This window comes from Gymnoscopelus braueri (genome assembly GCF_963280865.1).
Source record: "Gymnoscopelus braueri genome assembly, chromosome: 6".
NCBI classification, from domain to species: Eukaryota; Metazoa; Chordata; class Actinopteri; order Myctophiformes; family Myctophidae; genus Gymnoscopelus; species Gymnoscopelus braueri.
The window spans coordinates 23,273,468-23,295,845 of NC_137607.1; the positions used below are offsets into that span (position 1 = coordinate 23,273,468).

General features: G+C 42.7%; 1 protein-coding gene across 1 annotated transcript in view; it reads right to left on the reverse strand.

Moving 5' to 3' along the window:
* faf1 (Fas (TNFRSF6) associated factor 1) overlaps nt 1–22,378 on the reverse strand; it is a 93,608-nt gene that overhangs the window by 13,892 nt on the left and 57,338 nt on the right. Inside the window, exons 13-17 of the mRNA XM_080429976.1 lie at nt 18,705–18,859; nt 11,181–11,317; nt 10,922–11,010; nt 5,499–5,579; nt 5,027–5,104 (exon numbers count right to left, since the gene is read on the reverse strand). Coding sequence (XP_080286102.1) covers nt 5,027–5,104; nt 5,499–5,579; nt 10,922–11,010; nt 11,181–11,317; nt 18,705–18,859 — 540 coding nt within the window. The remainder of the gene's footprint in view (nt 1–5,026; nt 5,105–5,498; nt 5,580–10,921; nt 11,011–11,180; nt 11,318–18,704; nt 18,860–22,378) is intronic.

Sequence of the window (22,378 nt, forward strand, 5' to 3'; positions counted from 1 at the left end):
GTTCGTTTTTCACACAGAACCAGGAGATAACGCAATCCAAAGATTTCCTGCTCCATTCACTTCCTGGTTAAAGTATTTGGGAAATATTCTGCATCTCGGCTCCTGTGTTTTACTTTGTATTTTTGGCGAAACACGCTATTGGGTTTCAAACTGGGTATAACAAGCGAACAGGAGGTCGCGATGACATTTTTTTCTTCTTCACGGAAGCACAGTGAAACCCTCCGTGATTAGCAGCCATAAGGGGATCGATCATACTGGAGATAAATATTCTGTGGTTCTTGAAAGATTAGTCAGAATGCTTAAAAATGCTGGCAGAAGCTACAGCCTGTTTTAGAAAAAACCCTGGCAGTGAATCCAAGGGCAAATGTCGACCATTAGGTACATATTTCTACACTTTCACACAGTTAAATGGACACAGGATTTTGCTGTGTACTTCATAAGACACTCAAACCAGTCATTTGTTTTCCAACCATGAATTATCAATTCAATTATTATCAAGGAAAAGGTCTAGCAATGAATGAACGTTCTATAGCAGCTCCATCCACCATAATACTGCATTGTGTACTGCATGTATACACACACCACTATGCTGTAAAAGAGGCTAGCTGGTGCGAAATATAACCATTAATAGTCATGTACCGCATCCAAGCTAATCAACTCTCCTGAGCAGGCTTCAGCCTCTCCCTGGAGCCTCCCTCTCCTGGCCTTCCCCTCTCCCTGCTTGTTGTTCCTGTTGGGCCTGCCGGGGAGCATATGCTGTGACAACACGCCCCGGCTTTATTTACACACCATAATGCAATTATATTTCATAAGAGTGTACAACAGTAGCTCATTAGCAGGTTCTGGTGTTGGGGGTGGGCAGGGCAGGGCGCGTGCCGGCTCCACTGTCCCAGCTCCCTTAGGTATAAGAGCTGATGCTGACTGGGTTTAACCCATTAAGACCTGAAGCCGATTCTACAAATGTCATGTAAATCCCAACAGTTTTCTGAAAAAACGTATGCTTCTATGTCAGTGGTTCCCAAACTTTTTCATGTCAAGGACCCCCAAAATGATATGTATTTGGTCGCGGACCCCCATCTCAAAATATTTTGTTCCAGGGACCCCCCAGAAGCAAAGATTTTAGTTAAAAATGTTTGCTTTAAAAGAATATAAATATATTAATTTGCACACATTTTCTAGATTTTTCAAAAATAGCAGATCTACAAGCTCGTAGCGCGGCACTCGGTGCCGCGCTATGAGCTTGTATATCTGCTATTTTTGAATAGCCAAATGTGTAAAAAATAATGCTTTTTAGCTCAAATCAAAAAGTGACACAGATGCGTTCCAGGTCTTAATGGGTTAAAGGGCCCCCACCAGGGACACACACACACGTGCAGTGGGTGGACAACCGCATGAGAGACAAACAGACACACACACACACACATATAGATTATGGACAGACAAACACGCACAGGCGTCCCCCAAAAGAAACCACAGGACACACGCCAGGCCTGGGTCTGGTCTGTAGCTCCCAGGCTGTTCCACACACAAAGACGAGTACGGAGCGTCCACGCATTTACTCCCTCCATTCATCCTCCTCTCTCCCGCTCTGCTCAGGTAACCGCAGAAAGCAAACAGATGAGTGGGTGGGAGGGAGGGAGAGAGAGAGCTGCACCTGACAGCCACACTGCTGTATGCTAAGACCCCCCGAAAGTGGTAAATAATGATGTCAACCCACCCACACACACACACACACACACACACACACGCCTCAGTTCACCTTTTCTGCTACTTTCATCTCCCTCTCCTTTGCACAAAGGCACAAAATCACAGAGAGCATTCCCACTGGCTTAGTCGTCCCCACTGGTGGGTGGTGATGTTTTTATTGTGTCTGGAATTTCAGTGGCATACTAGATTATGAGTAAAGTCGGCTTAAAATAGTTTTTTAAAACTTGTCACAAATGAAACAGTCTACTGTAAAATTTTCAGCAAAAGGGCTGAAATATTTAGTTGTATCTAGTTGGGATCCCAGCCAGTTAAAGCTATTGAAACATACATGCACAAGCGGCTTGTGATGTTGTAATAAAGGCAGTGGAATCTATGACCCGACTCCATAGTTTAACCCATTAAGGCCTGAGGTTCCGATTCTACAAAAGCCTTTTTGAAAAAACTTATGTTGCTATGTCAGTGGTTCTCAAACTCTTTTCATGTCAAGGACCCCAGAATGTATATGTATTTGGCCACGGACCCCCATCTCAAAATATGTTGTTCCAGGGACCCCCCCAGAAGCAAAGATTTGAGTTACAAATGTTCGCTTTAAAAAAATATATATATATTCAAAAGGTTTGCACACATTTTCTCGATTTTTCAAAAATAGCATATCTACAAGCTCGTAGCGCGTATCTGCTATTTTTGAATAGCCAAAGTGTAAAATAATGCTTTTTTAGCTCAAATCTAAAAATGACACAGATGCGTCCCAGGTCTTAATGGGTTAAGACCTGGAAGCTAATCATTTGCCACAGGGGGGCCAGTAGATGCCAAAATTAAATCAGCAAGTTTCACCAATTCAGCAGCCAAATGTAACTCTGGAATAAATACAACTACAAATGTCCAAATGGCTTGTAAAGCAGAAAGAGTTGAGAACCAGAGACCTAAATTGCCCACACTTCTATAGTAGAGATGCGCGGATCACGGTTTTAGCCGCGGATAACCGCAGATTGGGTGGATTTGGATCAATCAAATATAATTATGAATTAATATTGGATAAACCGCAGGTGAATTAATGACATCTACTGTATCTATAGGCCTATTATAGCTTTTAAAAAGTACGAAGTGCGTGCGTTTGCAGTATTTTAATATTACGTCATTTTCCATCAGGCACAAATTAGCCGCCTACTACGCGTGCTTTTGCCATAAATCGGATGATATAATTAATGCGGTCGGATGGCGGATGGATAATGAACGTGTACACTTGGGTTCGGGTGACGCAAAAGCCCATCCGTGCATCTCTATTCTAAAGGGTGTTGCATCAGTGAACATTTTGACTGTAGCAGAACAGTAGTCTGTTGGCTCAGAGGAAAACCGACCATGAGGCCTGCCTATTGAGCAATGACATAATTATGAGGCCATAGTGCACATTGCATTGTTTAAAACATACACACAAGCACGCATGCACGAGCAAACACACACAAAGAGTTCAGTTAGTAGACTGTAGTGATATAATTAAGGAGGGCTTGCCTGGGGGGTCTTTTGTTATCATCTGTTTAACTTAAGTGACAAATCATCTGAGCTACCTGGGTCACCTGATACCCCTCTGCACCCCGAGAGGCTCATTGCTGCTGAATAAACAGCAATCAGCTCAGACTACACTGTATTAGTACAGAATATATTACAATGCAGGTTCCATCACCGCACACAATCATTGTTGTCTTGTACACGTGGGTGTTTGCCTCCTATTCACATACAATTATTGTTTTTCTTTGACTGAATGTGTATTTACTTAACCGTGTGTGTGTGTGTGCATGGATGCATGCATGTGTATGCCTTTGCATGTGTATATGCATTGTGCAAGTCTTTTGTTCATTTAAGTTTCAATAGGAGGCTGTGCGCTGTTCCAATATAGGGTATTTAAATGGAACAATAACTTGTGTGTGTTTATGTATTCTGAGATTAACAGAGACAGGCCTCGCAGCATTGACAACCTTCAGTGTTGTGCAGAGGTTGCATGTATATTAACCTAGGCTTCACGTTCAGCGGAATAAATTAATTGGCTCTTTATTCTGAAGTGACAGTATGACAAAAAGATTAACTGGACAATGTGTTGCACGGGTCTTACAGCACTTTCATAAGCAGTGAGTCACTTTCAGCAAATAGTCATTTTCAATTACTTTCACGGATCATGTTTCTCACGTTTAATGTCCTTTTTGTTATTGTGGAGCATGCATGCTCCTCTCTATCTGTCATCACAGTTAGAGACAGAGATATGATGGAGCACTGGTTCTCAACGTGGGGTCCAGGGACCCCCAGGGGTCCTTGAAAGGGTTCCAGGAGATGCTCAGAAAATGTTTAATCTGTAACGGTCCGTACATACAGTACCAGGAGCGTTTATTTCATGCAACTTAAATTTGCATTAATTTAAACTGCTGTTTATTATTATGTTATGAGTACTTCGACACAGAATATGAATATTATTCTGGGACAAAGTCACAAGAGATATTACGCGTCGCTCCTGGTGTTTCCGGACCACAAGAATGTACAACAATAACAATGTACAGGTCCATTTATTTCCATTTGTAATATTGGAACACATAGACCACCAACTTTTTGGGCCTTCCAGATCTCCCACGGTTCCATTTCTCCTGTTCACCAATTGTTTTGTACTTTAAATATGTGTGAAATTAGGAATACCACACAGTGAATTCATTACGTGCTATCACTATAACAAACCATTGTGCGAGAGCAGACATTGAGAGGCTTTTGTGTGATGACCAAACTTATTTAATATCAGCCTTTATTGTAAATGCACTTGGAAATATATCATTGCTGTCGAGTGGAAACCTCCTATGTCTAAAATGGTTAATTTTCAGGAATAAAATAGAAAAAATGCCGATTTACAAGTTCACAACACGTCAGATTGTAGATCGGCTATTTTTTGCTACTTTTGTGTGACACTCGCATGACGAAGTAGGGCATTAATTAACAGAAAAAATACAATAAGTTGAAATACGGAGATACAAGGTTTCTGCCCCGACAGCAACGATATATTAGTTTGGTCAGTTTTTTGGACTCTAAATCCCTGCTAGAACATGTATTGCAGGTGACATCAGTGTCAAATGCTAAAACGGCAAGTTTCTTTCCTTTATTTTTTTCTTTTTGCAACTTCAACCTTTTTCCATACCACATTAACAAATAAAGACATCCATATTAAATCCAAAGATCGCAAACAGAACAGTCAGAGTGGATGTACTGCAGTTTGAGGAAACCCCAGTGGCAATTGAACTCAAATCCCTCATTTGGGTGGAAAATCTGTGCCATTTTTGGTGCTCACCTCCTTCTCGTCCTCTGCCTCTTTTTTCTCCCGTTCCTGACGAACCTGCTCAGCCTCCTCGCGCTCCTGGACTTCTCTCTGAAATAGAAAAAAAGACTCATTTCAGCAACACAGTCAATTCAATTAAATCTTTATTTCAGACTCAAGGTCCATATCACAAACAGAATGACAAAAACACAACACAGTCAAATGTAACAAATGTATAAATGAATGATGAGGATTTTACTGTGTGCAGTGACATGGCAGAGGGGAGTTACGATAAGCTAAAACAGCCATAGGGGAATTTGTATAATCAAAAATGTCAAGGGGAGGATTGCAGCTACTGTAATAATGCCATAACAGTAGCAACTTATAGCAATCATAGTTCCATCCAACGGGATGGTTAGTGTGACAAAAAATAAAACTACTGAACTCAAATCAAAGTGTGTACATGTATGCATGTTATAAACTAAAGTAGGACTTTGTGCAGTACCTTCTTACGGTCTGCCTCTAGAGACACGCGGTACGCTTCGTCTTGTTCTCGCTTCACCGTCTCCCTCGCTTCACGTTCATCCTGGAGGAGAGACAGGCAGAGATGGAGAGGCAGGGGGTCATTAGCAGACAACATAGTAAAAGAAAAGAAAACCCTCTAAAGCAGAAGCAATGGATGGGGGCGGGGGGGAGATGAACGTTGAATGTTGTTTGTGGTCCCATACAAACACCAGGTATGAATGAGTACCAGAGAGGAATTCACTCTGTCCTGCACTTCCTTTACCAGATCCATGGCCTCTTTTATGTTCCCTTTCTCTTGCCCATCTATTTTTCACAGTGCCCCTTCTCTTTCATTCTCTCATTCAGTCTCCATCCCTCCATAACTCTCTTCCTGTTTGTACAGAGGGAAGGGGACAGCAGGCCTTTCTCTCCTTTACCTGCTGTGGCTACAGAGTGGTTTTACAGAGAGCCAGAACAAAATAACTGTGTCCATTGTGTTAATAATAGCATAAAGCCATTTGATTCTTCTACTCCGAGTGCCTATAATGTGTGCTAGCAGGGTTGGGACAGGATGAACCCATTGTGACGATCAGAGGGCTAAATTGTGGCTGGACTGGGGCAAATGGAAGGGACACTGTGTATTGTTGTTGTATTGAATATGAAAATGAAAACGGATACATTAGTGCTTTTGATTGGTATAATATTTAACACTGAAAAGAAACTGTAATTGAGTGGCAGAGAGGGACAAAGGAATCAAACGAAACCGTTTATGACGTACTGGTCCCAAGTCACGCAACTATGTCACATAGCTAGTTGTTGATGGGAAAAGTGCATTTGGTCTGATTTCTTCACTATTTTTCACTATTAACCTACTTAAAACCCTAACTTTATACTTAAAGTAAGTTTACCGGAGTCCCCCAGGGGTCTATACTAGGCCCATCAGGAGAGAGAACCCGACAAAAATCAATTCAAAGCCTGTGTTCCAGTTCTGCATTTGCCTGCTTATTTATTTTCACTTCCAATTTAGCTTCTTTATGCTTAATCAGTTCTCTCTCATGATTGGATAAAAGTGGTATCCCAACCTAAAAATGTATTTTCTGTTTAGTTTAAGAGCTGGAGAGACCGGGAGACCCCTGTTACTTAAACACTGGAGTTATTTAAAATTTATTTTAGCAAAATAAGTGTAATATCACTTACAGCTCCTTGAATTGGCAAATAAAATGATTCTTAAGAAGATAGAAGCATTAAAAACACACACCACTGTGGCCCAACAGTAACAGCACTAGACATTTTTTTTTCTTTTGATGAAACAGCATGAAAGCATACAAGCTGGCCTCAACTATCACTACATTACACAAGCTCAGTAACCACACACATACATTTGTAAATTAACCGATAAATAAGAGCAAAACATATTTAACCCTGGGATAAATTCTGCCTCTCTCACATAAATAACATTTGTTGTGAAAACATCTCCAATGCTGTCAGATTCAAAGACACGCACATAGCAACCTACAGTGAGTAGTCAGTCCAACACCAACTAAAACATAGACAACAGAAATGACTGAGGAGTCAGTGAGGTTAGATGTTGTGACAATGTGGCTGTCCAGCTGCTGTGTTCTCAGACAGACACAAGAGTCACTGTCAGACAGGAATGTCTGGGTTGGTAGACATTTGTGGTCGTGTCTGAGTCTGCCCTGGGAGAGAGGAGAGGAGTAAAACATATAGACGTATGGGGCATGAAGAAAAACTAGATGAATAGCAAAGCTAATTTGCCATTGCGTGAAATGCATGCTTTAATGTCGTTGAGATTAGTCCATGTGTGATGCTTACTTCTGCTAAAATAAATAAAAATGTCATTAGAAGAGTCGAAAAGCCATGCTAGCTACACCAATATGGACAGAATTTCTTTGAGCCAACCAACAGGGCGGCAGTGGCTCAACCGCAAGGTTCCCACTTCGATCCCAGGCTCCCCCAGAGTTAGTGTCCTTCATGAAGGTGCACAGCAAAATTCATGGCATTCCAGTATTTAGTTTTCAAGATATTTGATTTGGGAGTGGATGGATGGACCAAATTAACCATCCTTAGAGCCCCACTGAAAACTAGTGTAGAGTGCGTTGAATATTCACTATTCAAGTCTGCCTTCACCAAAGAAATTAGATTCCAATGGATATTTTGCACTAAAGGGCCGATAAGCATAATAACTATAACTATAAAAATATAGTTTTAAAAATCGTTCTAACTAAGTCAAGTGGATGGCAGAGTTCGCACCAACTATTAGAAAATACAATGGTGAACGATATAGTTATTGTTATAGTGCTCAGTGTGAACGGCCCTTTATGATATATTATCACACTGGAACATTACTTTCTTGTCCACAGCTATACATTCTGTGCTGCCTCTATTTGCAACATTATTGTCTCCGCCGTAGGTGGAGAGTATGTTTTCGCTTCGTCCCGCCGTGTGTGAGCAAACATTGTTAGCCAAGCTAACATTGGTCAAGCTCCACGTGACACGTGTCAATATGTTGACACCAATGCCTTTGATTGGCTAGAGGGACGCATGACGAAATAAAATCCTATAAATAGGTGTGTCACTTCAAAAAGCCGTTTACGTTTTCTGAAGTGAGGTAAGACAGGATCAATCAGTCTTGATTGGAACAGTACCTTCCAGTACAAATCACCCGTCCGTGCGTGTGTGTGTCTCTCTTGAGAACACCTAACATTGGTCTAGCAAAGGCGCAGAAGGCCAAAGCTAAGAAAGCATACTCATCTACAACAGTAACACAGAAGAGGACTATAGAGTTGAATTGATCCCACAACAAGGCCGAAGTCTTAATACTGTAACAATTGGCCGCCTTGATCAAATACATTATGTAGCACTAGAGAAAACTGACATAGATCAAACACACCAATCAACTGCTGAAACTGTTCAAGACAATGAAGATGAAGAAGACAGACAAGCATTTGAACAAACCAGTCAATTACGACGACTCCCATATGACACATTGCTTCAAGAAGAACATCTTTTAGATGCAGACACTACATATTCAGTCGCCCCTGCAGAACACCAAAAACCACGCGCATTCTACCAAGACGACCCGTTCTACCAAGACGACCCGTGCTATTAAAATAGCACAGGTCTGCTGGCGGAGACTTGTGCTCCGAGGAGAACATTTTCTAGTTACTCATAATTTCCCTCTGTATGACAGATCACAGCTGGGAAATTATCAAGCCTGACATGCATTCATGGAGATGGAGTGAATATATTGCTCATCAATACACTGACATCATACATCCAATTTCATAATGATGGGATTCAATCGTATGGGAATATGATTGAGCATCAAAGGAGATTTAATTGAAACCTAAGACATACAACACTAAAATCATATAAAATAAACAATAAATAAATACCAGGCTTAAAAAAAGACACCCGTCTTCCTACAGCACTTGTTTTTAAGTTTGCTTTATAAATGAAATAAAACTGACTTGACTATGTGAACCCACCACTGATGCTGGAGTGAGCATACTTTGGATACTTTATGCTGTTACTGGTTTTCTGACAGATAGCAAGTGAGTTATCCAATGTGAACTTAGGGCACAGTATTAGTAATAACAAAAACAACCACATTGAGAATTGTTGTCACTCAGTCACCCACCCATCTGTGAAGGCCATGCCCCAAGGTTGTTAGTGACACCAGTCATTCCTCAAACACGGTTCCCATGCTAGCAAGCCACGCTCACAATGAAAACCATTACAGTACATCCGCATTGTTAAGATAGTGGAGCTGCCTGAGTGACAGGGCTTGCTCGCTGGCTGGATGGTGGGCTGGATGACTAATTGGTTAACGGTTAAACTCCTAATATGGTATGACATACAGTAGGCCTAATGTAGCTACTAGCTACAGTTGACAAAACTAAAGAGATGTCTGAGAGATGAAAAGCCTGGGAATGACGGTGTAGAATTCAACATTTTCTGTGAATGTTTTTGCACAGTACTGTACACCTTCTCTGCGTGAAGTCAGACGATGATGATGCAGTGACCCCCCCCCTATAGTGTAGCCTGCCACACAATGTTATCACCCCCAGAAGCAACGATTTCAGTTAAAAATGTTCGCTTTAAAAATATATATATTCAAAGATTTGCACACATTTTCACGATTTTTCAAAAATAGCAGATCTACAAGCTCGTAGCGCGGCACTCGGTGCCGCGCTATGAGCTTGAATATCTGCTATTTTTGAATAGCCCAAAGTGTAAAATAATGCTTTTTAGCTCAAATCTAAAAATGACACAGTTCCAGGTCTTAATGGGTTAATTTACCTCACTTATTGCCTGAAAATGGATACGACTATAGACAGACAACATTCCAAAACAACTGCAAATTCAATATAGCAAGACCCTCGACATGGCATTATTCCCATAGTCCCCACGCAGCTGACTCTTAACCAAACTCCATCAAGAGTGCAAGACAGCAATATAAAATGCCATTCTTTCCCTTGTTTGATGTCACTGAGTACACGTTTAATTGAAGGGAACGTTAACGGTTTGCCTGTGACAAAGGCAAGAGGGATTCGGGGGGTCAGGTGGAAGTATTTGACACCGAGGGGACCCTCCCCGTCCCTACTGTCCCAGATTCCTGTCTCCGACATGAAAGACTAGCGCCACTGTTCCCTTTGCTTTCTTCTCTGGAGTGGAGCTCTCAATGGTGTTTGTCCACATTCTATTGGATTAAAAGAACCAGTCGACAGACACAGGGCAGAACAGGGCTGGCCCACACACTGGCTAAATGAGAGAAGAGTTCTGTATCCTGTGCCTATTCAAAGACCAAAGACCGTCATCTGCACAGTACTCTACTCGGGACAATGCTATGTATTTTCTGTTTGCCATTCTTTCCTCAGTAGAGTTCACCATAGGCTAACAATGCTTCCTGATCTGTCCCAGCATGTCACCATTTAGCTCTGCAGCAGACCAGGGTGTAAGCAGGAGAAATAACTAAAATGTTCTTTTTTTGTCTTTTTTCTTTTACATGAAATGTACAAAAAGAAAACGTTTTGTCCCTGCGGCTACAGATACATAAGGCATATCCAGTTACAGATAAATGACTACAAAAGTTGAGCTAATTTAATTATCACTGGAATAAACTGTGATAATTAACTGTAGTAAAAACCTTTTATTCACCTTCAACAGACTTCAACAGAATCTGGTAATTTATCTGGGCCTAAAGCCTAATTTATACCTCGTCACACAGCCTAATTTATACCTCGTCACACAGCCTAATTTATACCTTGTCACGATGTGAAAACAACAGATTTTCAGGAGTTGTTTTAGGTTGAAAATCAGGTATATCGGAAAGCTACACAGACATGCGACAAAGTATAAATTAGGTTTAACTCTAAGGTCCCTGACTGCTCCATGCGTCACCTCATCTTTGATGTCTTCTTGTTGCTGTGCTGAAAAGATTTCCATCGCCCCCATTAGCCTCATCATCAGCTCATCCACCGTCGTGTTGCCTGGTGAAAGATATACCAGTGATTAAAAAGCATTAGCCATGATCAAATCTTTTAGCAATTTACAGCCGTTCCATGACGCATACACTGGTGTGATTTGAGGTGATGCTTTTTCATTGTAATAGACAATTATATGTGTTGTTGTGAAAAATAATGTAGAGTAAAAAAATTACCTTGAATAACGTTTAAAACTTCATTTGATGTGCGCTTGCCCATAACTATGAGGAGCAGGGGGAACTGGTCTGTCTTGTACGTCCGTATGGTCTGTGCCACGACGCTGCCGAAGTGCCTCGTACACATGGTCAGTAGTCTGCAAGACAAAGCAAATCAATCCAATCTGTGTTTATTTTCTCTTATCGCTTGATTGTTGTTTTTGTCAACATTAGAAACAGAAAATAGATGGCTTATCAGGAAACAAAACACACACGCACGCACGCACACACACACACACACACACACACACACACACACACAGACAGACACAGACACACACACAGCATCGTGTGCATGATTTCACATGCACAGCACAAAAGAGGAATACACACTACTCATGGCATTAAGGACTTTTAAAAGCAATTCTGCTTTTTTTTTCTCATTCCATCAATGATGACCAAATTAGTATTCCTCACCAGACACCCAGCATTGATAGGGCAAGATGGATTTCTTATTCCATTACAAAGACAGAACTTTTTAAATTAACATTTCAGGGACGGAAAAGGGTAGCAGGCAAAAACGGGGCCCCGCCAAGCTCCCTGTAAATGTCATAATATTAATGAGTTGCTATAGACTGAATGCAAATATAGATTAGCTTTTTTTTTTCTCCCACGTTTTAATAAGATCTACTTTAATAACTGGCCGGTAAAATGGAGGAGTAATAGAACGAACGGCGTGATAGAGGGTCAAAGGATGGATGAAGATGGGAGGGATTGAGGTGAGGCAGACGGTGTGGGGATATATCACATTCATTCAAAGTTGAAGGAGCCACTTTCTGACTTTTTAGACTGCAAAAAGGTGTGAGCTCATTGCTCCAATTTCAACATTATAATAAGGAAGGTATAGAAGCAAAAACTTCAGTATGAATAGCTTCAAAGGACCAAAAACAAGAAGAAAGACATTCTGGGGAAGTACCTTTAAATCAAACACATCTAGAAAGTGTGAACTTTTGTTGACCTTCGCCTTTAAAGGTAAGCAAGTTGATTCCCCCCAATTCCTAATGATCATCTGCCCCGGACACTTGCCCCTGTAAAGACTTAACCCCGGGCAGACAATAACAATAGCCTAGAGGTAGACTCTAACCTGTAATGAAAGACCAGGCAACAATGGGCACTACCTTGGAGAGTAACCCAATCTTAATTCCCCCATTAAACATAACCCAACCTCCTTCAGTTCCTACCTGCAGACTAAGGAGTCAATGCACCACATAAAAAAATATCATTGTGCGACAAAAAAAAACACAACAACAAAAAATGATTGTTCCAGAAACACAACCTAGATGTAACCTGTATCCACTGTCACAAAGCAATAAGATAAACACCATACTTGGGACATGTAGTACTAGATACAAAAGTATTGACTAAGCATTGAGTACAGCAGGAAGTCATGCTGTACCGGGAGCTGAGGTGAACAGTTCAGTTCATCCTCATCCAGCCATAACCTAACGTGGTAAAGAATGTAGCCTAGGCTACACCAGGCCCTGTGGCCCTTCTCTATAGGAATTCAATGCAGAGGAAACACCTGCACGGAAATCACAAATACATGAACCCTTGGCACTCGCGAGCAACCATGAGCTTCAGGCTTTGGTTGGCTGGTTAATGTGATTGACGGGTTCCAATTTGTCCACCCCTCCCGCCTCCTCATCTCTCATGGCACATCAAGGTAGCCAAAGTTAGTTAATGTTTCACCCACACTGTCAAGCTGACGTTTCTCTCCGTCAAAGTGACGTGTGAAGATGTGAGTCGACTGGCTGGGCCTGAAATTCGCTCCACTGGGCAGTTGATGAGTCAGACTTGTACAGTAGCACTGCAGGGGAACATTTTAGCCAGCCACCTGTATGGTAATATGTATGGGAACCGGATGCTGTGCTTGCTCACTATGTAGCACACACGTAAAGTCAACATGGACAAGTTTCGATTTGAAAAGGACTCGTTCTCCTCCGTTTCGGACAGTAATCATGTTTTCAGCTTTCAGGAAGTCAGGAAACTAGTCAAGTGTACAACTGTACGACTACCCCCGTCGGCTATACTGACATATACTAACCACATCTGAGAGTTGGCATCAAAGTGAACTCCGAAAATCACAAGTACGTGTAAAGACACGTTTGAAGACTACGCTCATGTTGACAATCAACACTAATGGCAAGACTGTAAGCAAGAGTTTCAGTGTGCGTGTGGTGGGGTAGTTTGGATTGATTGCCACGCGTGAGGACAGTAGCGCATCTGTGAGATCATATCATCATGCATTTCCCGTGGGTGACAATTACGCTGGCATGCAATGAGTGGAACTGGTTTTTATGCATAATTAATCATTTTTACTGGGAGGACTGTGAGAATATGGAGAGGCAATCCAACAGGCACATTCCAGCAGCGGCTGGTTCATTAAACACACACATACACGGAGCCAGGACACCTTAAACAGCCTCTGTGATTGACGCCAATCACCAGTCACTCCGGATCAAGCCGGGAGCGTGAGAATGGGGAGGCGAAAGTGTGTGTGCGTGTATGCATATAAGCGTGCATGCATGCGTTAGCAGCAAAGCCGCGACTAGCTGTGTGCAATGAAAGGCTCCAGATGTTGCCTGCCTTTTAATGTGCAATAAAAAGGCTCAGCTGGGGCAAAAAGCAAAGGGGTGAACAGGAGGAGAAAGGGGAAAAAAAGAGAATGGAACGAAGGAAGGAGAGAATATCCTTAGAGGAAATAATAGAGTAGTGAGGTCAGTGTTGGAGAGTCTTTCTTAAACGGCTCCTACCAGGGGGTCCGGCTTAACTCTGGAGGTAACAAGGCAGAGAGAGGGAAAGAGAGAGACAGAGAAAGAAATGGAGAGAAAGGGAGTGAGAGAGAGGAAGGGATAGAGTCCGAGGAGACTGAGTATTAAGGGGCATAGAGAGGCAAGGAGAGCCGAGGTCCAGCCTGGGCATAAATGGGCTTAATCAAACCCCCTTTTCGCCTGACCGGGGAAAAGATTACATGTTGTGGGACGCAAAAGGTCAAAGGAAGGTCAGGTTGAAACAGCCTGGAAGAGAGAGTGACTTCCTGGTTCACTCACTTTGGGAAGCTCCTAGGAACACATTTGACAGTGGATGGAGCTGAGAAAAAACACCTGCAGTCCTTACGAATCTCAAAATTGATGATGGTCCCGTTACATTCAGAGAGTTTGTCAGAGTAAAATCCACTCTGAAGCATGGAGCAAGTGCTAGGACGCCATTGAGGCCCCAGAGGTTATTATGAACTGCAATCTGGCTGACATTATCCTTGGGATCTGCAAGCAGGCTCTCGTGAAAAACAGCAATATGGTGTCCTACTCCCTCCCAACCTACTACGGGCCAGAGGAGCCATGTACAGGGGTACAAGAGCCAAAGTGATGACCCCAGGCGGCAACAGTGAGACGTTTGACATCCTGGCCGGGGTGTCGCCAGGGGAAACCCTAGTCGGTTCCTCTTCATTATTGTCCTGGACTATGCACTTAGGCAGGCTATCGGTGGACAGGAGCAAGAACTCAGCCTTGCTATTACACCTAGGCAGGGGTGTAATGGTGATTTTTTTACTGGCAGAACGCCATTTTAATGACGTCACGCATTTCATTTTACCGTAACTCTTTGACTGCCAGAGTATTTTCATAAAGTACTCCCCCAGTGCCAGCGATTTTCGTGTTTTTTTTGTTTTGTTATTTTGATATTTAATTTTCATATAGTAAGTCTAGATGCGGTTTTGAACACATACGATGGTTCCACCAGTAGAGAGCAGCAAATAGACACTTTCATCAGCTCGCTGACTCGCTGCCCCCCCCCCCCCAACAGAGCCAAACAGTGAAATACGTCAAACCGGATGTGACGTGTTCTCAGATTCTCCGAATGCAAAAATGTACAATGTGATACACGACGGCGATGACTGTTCGTCACCCAGACTATAGATTATAGAAGTGGACCTCTCCGTTCGTATTTTATACCGTGTGAAAAACCGTGTGAAAAAAACGTGCGTTTCCCTATTCTGGCCGAAAATGACCGTGAAAAAAAAAAGAAAAACGGAAACGGAATCTGCGTCATAAAACCGGATGCAAGTGTGGGTGAAGTAAGTGGAACTCGAATCCTAGAGTGAAACATTGCAGAATAGCGCGATCAGAGATTAAACAATGAACGCGCGTCCAACGCGTCTAACGCGTCGACGGCCAACTGGACAAACTAGCAATTGACGCGTTATCGAGTCAACCGCAGTCAAAGAGTTAATGTGCGATTACGGGTGTATAAATAGTAGGAAACATGTTTGTATAGGAAATGACTATTTTTTTAGCTTAGTTTTAGTCTTTACAAATCTTTGTGAAGTTTGCTTTGAACAAAGTATCTTTCTTTTCTTCGACTGAGGCATTGTTGTTGCATACAGATAGGATAGGCCTACTGGCAGCAGCAGTCCTGTAGCCAAAATGCTGTGTTGCTTACATGTTGGTATGTGAGGAGTGAGGACACATTTGCACACTCAGCTGTAAACCTGTTATGCAAAGTAACCATTCATAAATCGAGGGGAACGCGTTCTAGCGTACACACGCGTGCACATCCGTGCGGAACGCCACGGTGTCGCGTGAAGCGACCAGTACACCTAGGAGGGTCTAGACTCCCCACTGCTGTAGTCTTTCTACACACTTTCCACTTCTCTCTGCCAAGCGGCTTGACTGAGGGGGGGGGGGCTGCGCACTGGGGCAGCAAGTTCATCCAAACTGATCAAATCACATGGACATGCTCCACAGGAGTATACCCACCAAATAAGGAAAACTATGTCATCAAAACCTGTCTGTTCTGCCCGGTTCTCCTCAGTGGCTGGCACAATTGATCTGAATTTGGACACAGGCATTGACCATTAGCATATGCACAAAATAACGACGCCAAAATGTAAGCTGTTTATTAACGTGTATATGCAAACACCGGAGATTCAGAGTTTGGGCTATGGGATCTATCGTCGCCATGGTTACAGCCGTCGCCAAGGTTACAGCCCCGCAAGCAATGGGATGATCAAACTGCCATGTGTGGAATTACTGCACGCTGCTGAGTGCCGGCCACTGCCAGACAGAGAACTCTGCAAAACGTATAAAGGACTTTCATTTACGGCCCGTGTCCACACACACTGCGTTTTATGAGCAGGAGGGCGCTTTGGATATCATCTACATAGCTCTAGCGCGCAGATTCACGCGCGCTATGTTCTAATCCAGGTTGTGTTATTAGCACACATAGCTTAGTTGGCTCAAATAGCTTAAACATCAACTTCTCATGGTTGTGGGGGCGACGGCTCCCCCGGCCGCACGTGTGTGTGTTCGCTGTGGGTCCGCGATGCGGCGACGGGTCGCTCGCCCGCGGGTGTGTGTGTGTGTTTGCTGTGGGTCCGCGATGCGGCGACGGGTCGCTCGGCCGCGGGTGTGTGTGTGTTTGCTGTGGGTACGCGACGGGGCAACGGGCCGTGTTGGAACTGTTGCAGCTAGGCAGACATCAAACACAGGCCTTGCCCATACATAACTAAAAGTCTGCAAATACTTTGAATACGCACATCCCCTGGTATGGACCATGAATAAAATTGTCTGTTATCTTGTCAATCATGACGTTCTTTTGCCAGAAGTTTGTGTGTTCCAGACTGTAAGAATAAGCGTGCTAATAATTGTGACTTGACATTTACCTCGCTCCATCTCCCCCTCTCTCTGCTTTCCTCTCTCAGGTCCATCTGTCCAGAGGCAATTGCTATCCAACCCGATGACAATAATTGCTTTGGGATAACTCGTGAATGTGAAATAACATGGGAGGGTTTTGCTAATGGATTCCGATGATGACCAATACATTGCTACAGTGAAGGCCATGGCGTACTGTAGCCTACAATATACATACGCACACCCATATTCATGAATGGTCGCCGATTCTCGAGTCCTGCAACTCGTGTGCGCAACTCGTCATTCCTGGGGGACCAGAATTAACCCATTAAGACCTGAAGCCGAGTCTCCTAAATCCCAACAGTATTCTGAAAAACGTATGTTTCTATATCAGTGGTGCTCAATCCTTTTCATGTCAAGGACCTCCAAAATTATATGTATTTGGCCGCGGCCCCCATCTCAAAATATGTTGTTCCAGGGGGTCCCAGAACCAAAGATTTGAGTTAAAAATGTTCGCTTTAAAAATATATATATTCAAAGATTTGCACACATTTTCACGTTTTTTCTAAAATAGCAGATATACAAGTTCATAGCGCGGCACTCGGTGCCGCGCTATGAACTTGTAGATCTGCTATTTTTGAATAGCCAAAGTGTAAAATAATGCTTTTTAGCTCAAATCTAAAAATGACACAGGTCTTAATGGGTTAAATGAGCTTGTCACGCAATGGATACGGATAGTGGAGGGAAATACCACCTTGTTGAGCAAAAAGATAAAGATGTTCAGAGTTGAGGGGAGCACAACATCCTTTCAGACAGATTAGTCAAGACTGACCAATCAGGGGGCCTCATCATGCAAACAACGCCTTTTGTTAGCACCGTCATCCTACCCCCCCCCGTCCCCCGTCCCCCTTCAGAAGTGAATGTGAACATAGAGCCAAGAGAGACACTAACACAGACCAAGAGAGAAAGAGTGAAAGGCTGCAAGGATGGATGTCGGGGTTGCATGGCAGTAATTAAGATGTCATCTTTGGAGATGGCCTGACGTAATCTAAACTGAAAAAACTCTATGCATTACAACCATTACTATCTTGTCATTCTTTGGAATTTCATCAAATGTTGATATTGCTTTCTAATCACCTTTTATGGCATTCTATTGTAGTCAAATAAAAAAAACTGTTCACATTCCAATCACATTACACAAAAAAATATGTTAGGGGTGCAATAGTTCATCTAACTAATCGACTTAATTGATTATAAAAAAAGAATCAATCCTATATTAAAATTGGCTACTGGGAGGGCCGGCGGGAAGGCCGCCACGGCCACGTCACTCTGACATAACCATAAACAAACCAATACACCCATATATAGGCAGGACCACGGCCGCATCACTCCGACTCAGACATGACCATAAACAAAAATATATAGGCATGTCACTATCGACATAATCAAACAAACCTGATACGGCCATCTATAGGCATATCACTATGACTCAGACATAACCATAAACAAACATGATATGCCCATACACAGGCATATGGAGATCCGGCTATGCCCAAATATGGTCATGTGCATATACATCATGACCGACTTCAAACTAGGCGCACGCATCGGCAAGGATGTTGATTCATTGACATATAATCTTTTATTTTCATTATAAAAAATATATGCTTCTCAAAAAAATATTAATTAAATAAGTTATCAATAGAACAATCACTACGAAGATATTTGATAGTTGCAACCCCAAAAAATAATAATTTATATATAAATATAAATACATATATACAAATATTTTCTTTTCTTTTTCTTGCTAATAATGCACAGTCCACCAGAGCGAAGATGAAAGACCTGAAGCGTGTACCTGGCTTTGTTGGCTTCTTTAGTGATGTCCCAGGCCCATGTTATAAAGTTCTGGCTCAGGTATGAGACAATGGAGTCGGCACACATCATCTGGGAGCAGAAGACATTGCTGAGGACGCTCTCATCGTTATGGAGGTAGATGGCCAGCAGCTTTCTCTGTGGAGAGGAGGGTAAAGGAAAGTAGATGGGGACAAGGACAGGATTTAATAGAACTATTTATTCCATGTCAAACTAAACCTCCTCATTGAACCACCAACAAATTCAATCACTTTAGGTTAGGTGGTGTACTCTAGTAAAGGTTATAAGCAGTATACTGTAAACACTTTTTGTTTAACTTTTAACAATTTAGCCAGAAATGGCGGCATTACTAGACCGTCAGGGATCACACAAGTCGGGGACGATGTAAATCGTGAACGATGCAGACCGGTTATGCAATACCCATGATCCCGTTGTCAGAGTACCAGTGCAGGAACAGTTAGAAACAGGCACCAGCCTACTCGGGAATGATGCAAGACGGGAACAAATGCAAGTTGGGCATGCATTAATAGATACATAAATAATAAGAAAAAAATGGGAAATATATCCGTTTTCAATATAAAATATTATATGCCATAAACCTTAATTCAAAGACCGCAGACATCTCTCTCTTTAAATGTATACTTTATATCTTATTCAATGGCCTAATTTTAACAATGTTAGGTAAAAATAAAAAATAAATGAAACTAGAAAAAGTGCTCCTCGGAGCACAGGTCTCCGCCAGGTCAGGTAGGTTATTGTGGCCTCCTGGTGGCGCTATAATAGGCCAATGTGAAAAGGGTGGCATTTCTTCTTAGGCCTTTCAATCTTTGAGGCATTTTGTTCCAAAAATGTGTTTTGCTAAATTAGACCTGCTGGTGGCGCTATAACAGGCCAATGTGAATGTGAAAAGGGGGGCATTTCTTCCTCGGCCTAGTGGGAATCTGCATGCAAAATTTCAAGGAAATTGCACACTGCGTTCATGTTTTGAGGCATTTTGTTCAAAACTGACCAATCCTGCAATCTTTGGAAGCCACTGTAAGCCAAATAGGATGGAGTATGAAATATCGGACAGATCCATCAGAATCACATGACTATGGAGATGCAGTGTACCAATTTGCGTGTTTTTTGGACAGAATCTGAAGGAATAATCTCCAAAAATGTATTTTACATAAGTCGGCCTCCTGGTGGCGCTGTAAAAAGCAGATGTGAAAAATGCAGTCCAGATGTTTTTCCTTGGCCTCTAGGGAGTGTGCGTGCAAAGTTTCACGCAGATCGGTGCAGTTATAGTTAAAAATGCAAATCGGCCAGTTATAGCGCCACCATGAGGCTGATTTGAAAAATGTCAAGTGGAATTTCTTCCTCTGCCTAGTGGGAATGTGCGTGTGCAATTACATGGAAATGGCAAGCTGCGTTCATGATTGGAGGCAGTTTGTTCAAAACGGACCAATCCTGCAAACTTTGGAAGCCAACCTTAGCCAATGAGGATGCAATATGGAAAATCGGACAGATCTGGGTTGATCACATGACTATAGAGATACTGTGTACCGATTTGCATGACGTTTGGTTAAAAGCTGTAGGTGTAATGGGAAAAAATGTGTTTTGCACAAATCGGCCTCCTGGTGGCGCTATAACAGGCCCATGTGAAAAATGTGGGGCAGAGGTTCTGAATTGGCATCCAGGGAGTGGGTGTGCACTGTTTCGCAGCGACCGGGCCAACAGTGCCGGAGATTAGCTGGTAACACACGGACAGGACACACACACATACGGACGGACGGACGGACGGACGGAGGGTAAAACATACTCTCTCGCCATTGAAGTTTTACGGAGAACGGAAAATGCATCACTCTGAGAGACGTGCTATCATGGAACAATCTTTACCTTTACATGACACGGGAAATTACAACCAATCTATTCAGTCAGACACAGTGTAGCGTACACTTTAGTTTTTGTTTAAAAAATGAAATTAAAATGAAGGTACACAACGAAGGACGTTTTACCCAGAGGGACAATTCTAAAATGAGATTTTAGATGGCTTTCTTCAATTGAGTTGATTCCTGAGTTGTGTCACAGTCAGGGTTGTGCAGACAGCAAAGTAGGGGGCGTAACCTCTGTGATCTCTTGGGAGCTACTGAGCAAGGTTACAGGGCCATGGGTCTCACGAGAACTCAGATTATCATCATCATTATTATTTTTACCTTCCAATTTTCACGTTCAAAAGTAAATTTTTAAAATTTAACAATAGGTTCTAATATACTGCACATGGATTCAATTGATTTTTTTTTTGTGAGATTGAATTTGTGAGATTGAATTCCTACACCAGTTGCGCCGTCAAGGGTGAACCATCAGGGAAAAGTAATATATTTTTATCCCAAGGTTTTGAAACCCCATTCTTTTCACCCAGTGCCAATTGTCTAAGTAATCCTGGACGCTACACTCCCTCTGCCAGCCTAGGGAGAGCCCAGAGCCGAGCTCATGCCTCCTTCAATGCATGAGAGCTAACAAGCTTTCTTATCACCCGACAGGGGGGAGTTTTCCCCGATAGGACGTAGCGCGTGGAAGGAACACGTTATTCCAACCTTTCCCCTCCATCAGGCACCCCGGCTGACCAGGGGGACGCAGTATAGAGACCAGGATTACTGCATGTTTTTGTGAGGGTACCTACCCTAGGGGACACGGGGAGAACATGCAAACTCCACACAGAAAGGCCCTTTCACCAATCCCACCTAGGGTCCACACACTACATGACCATGGCACACCACGAGACACCAATAGGCAGGCGGCATCACTTCCATAGACCGAAGGAAGGGCAAAAAAGCAAATACCACACAAAATCAAGTGGCCAGCGGTGTAAATAAAACTTATCTGGGCGGCGACCAAGCTGTGGAGAAAACAAAACAGACAAATCACTCTATTTATTTTACACCAAATGCCAGCGGCCTGCACAGGGTAGCGGCGGCAGGGCCAGACAATATTGACGAAGCTCCAGATCCAAGGATATTGACACCATCATATAAGCCTGGAAGATTTTCACAACTGGCAAACTAATTAAAAAACAAACACAGCCACAAACAGAAAAGGTTCCTGGGGACGATGTAGGAGATAATGCTTTCTAAATTACATTGCTTAAAATAAATAAAGAAATAAAGAAATCTCCCTCGGTTGTTCTCTGCTTCGGTTGTGGGTTGTTTTTTTCTTCCGCAAACCCCCAATCACCACTGTGAAGGTGTACTCTAGTCTAGGGGTTCATTTCTCATTCTCAGGAGTGGTAAACTAGGCTACATGCCGCAAAAGAAAAAAAATCCACACTGGGCGTAAAATGTGAGGGAAAGTGAAAGAAGAAGTTGTGCTATATTGTGGCCTCCGTAGAATGAGAGAGGGAGAGCACTGCTGTGTTTGCTCAACGATTAGAGCTTTAGAATAATCTCCTGGGCTCCTAGAGAGAAGGAGCTGGGGGCTCATTCATTGGACCAATTCAACGGCCTGAAAAGATTAAACACTCATGCTGAGAAGACAAGCAAATGCAGTCTTGAGAGAATGGCGAGGGAGAGGGAGCGAGAGAGAAAGGGGAGGGAAAGTTTTAGAACATAAAAAAAAAAACTCTCATACAGACTAAAAAACAATGACACGCAGACAGACCCACAAGCATGCACACACAAA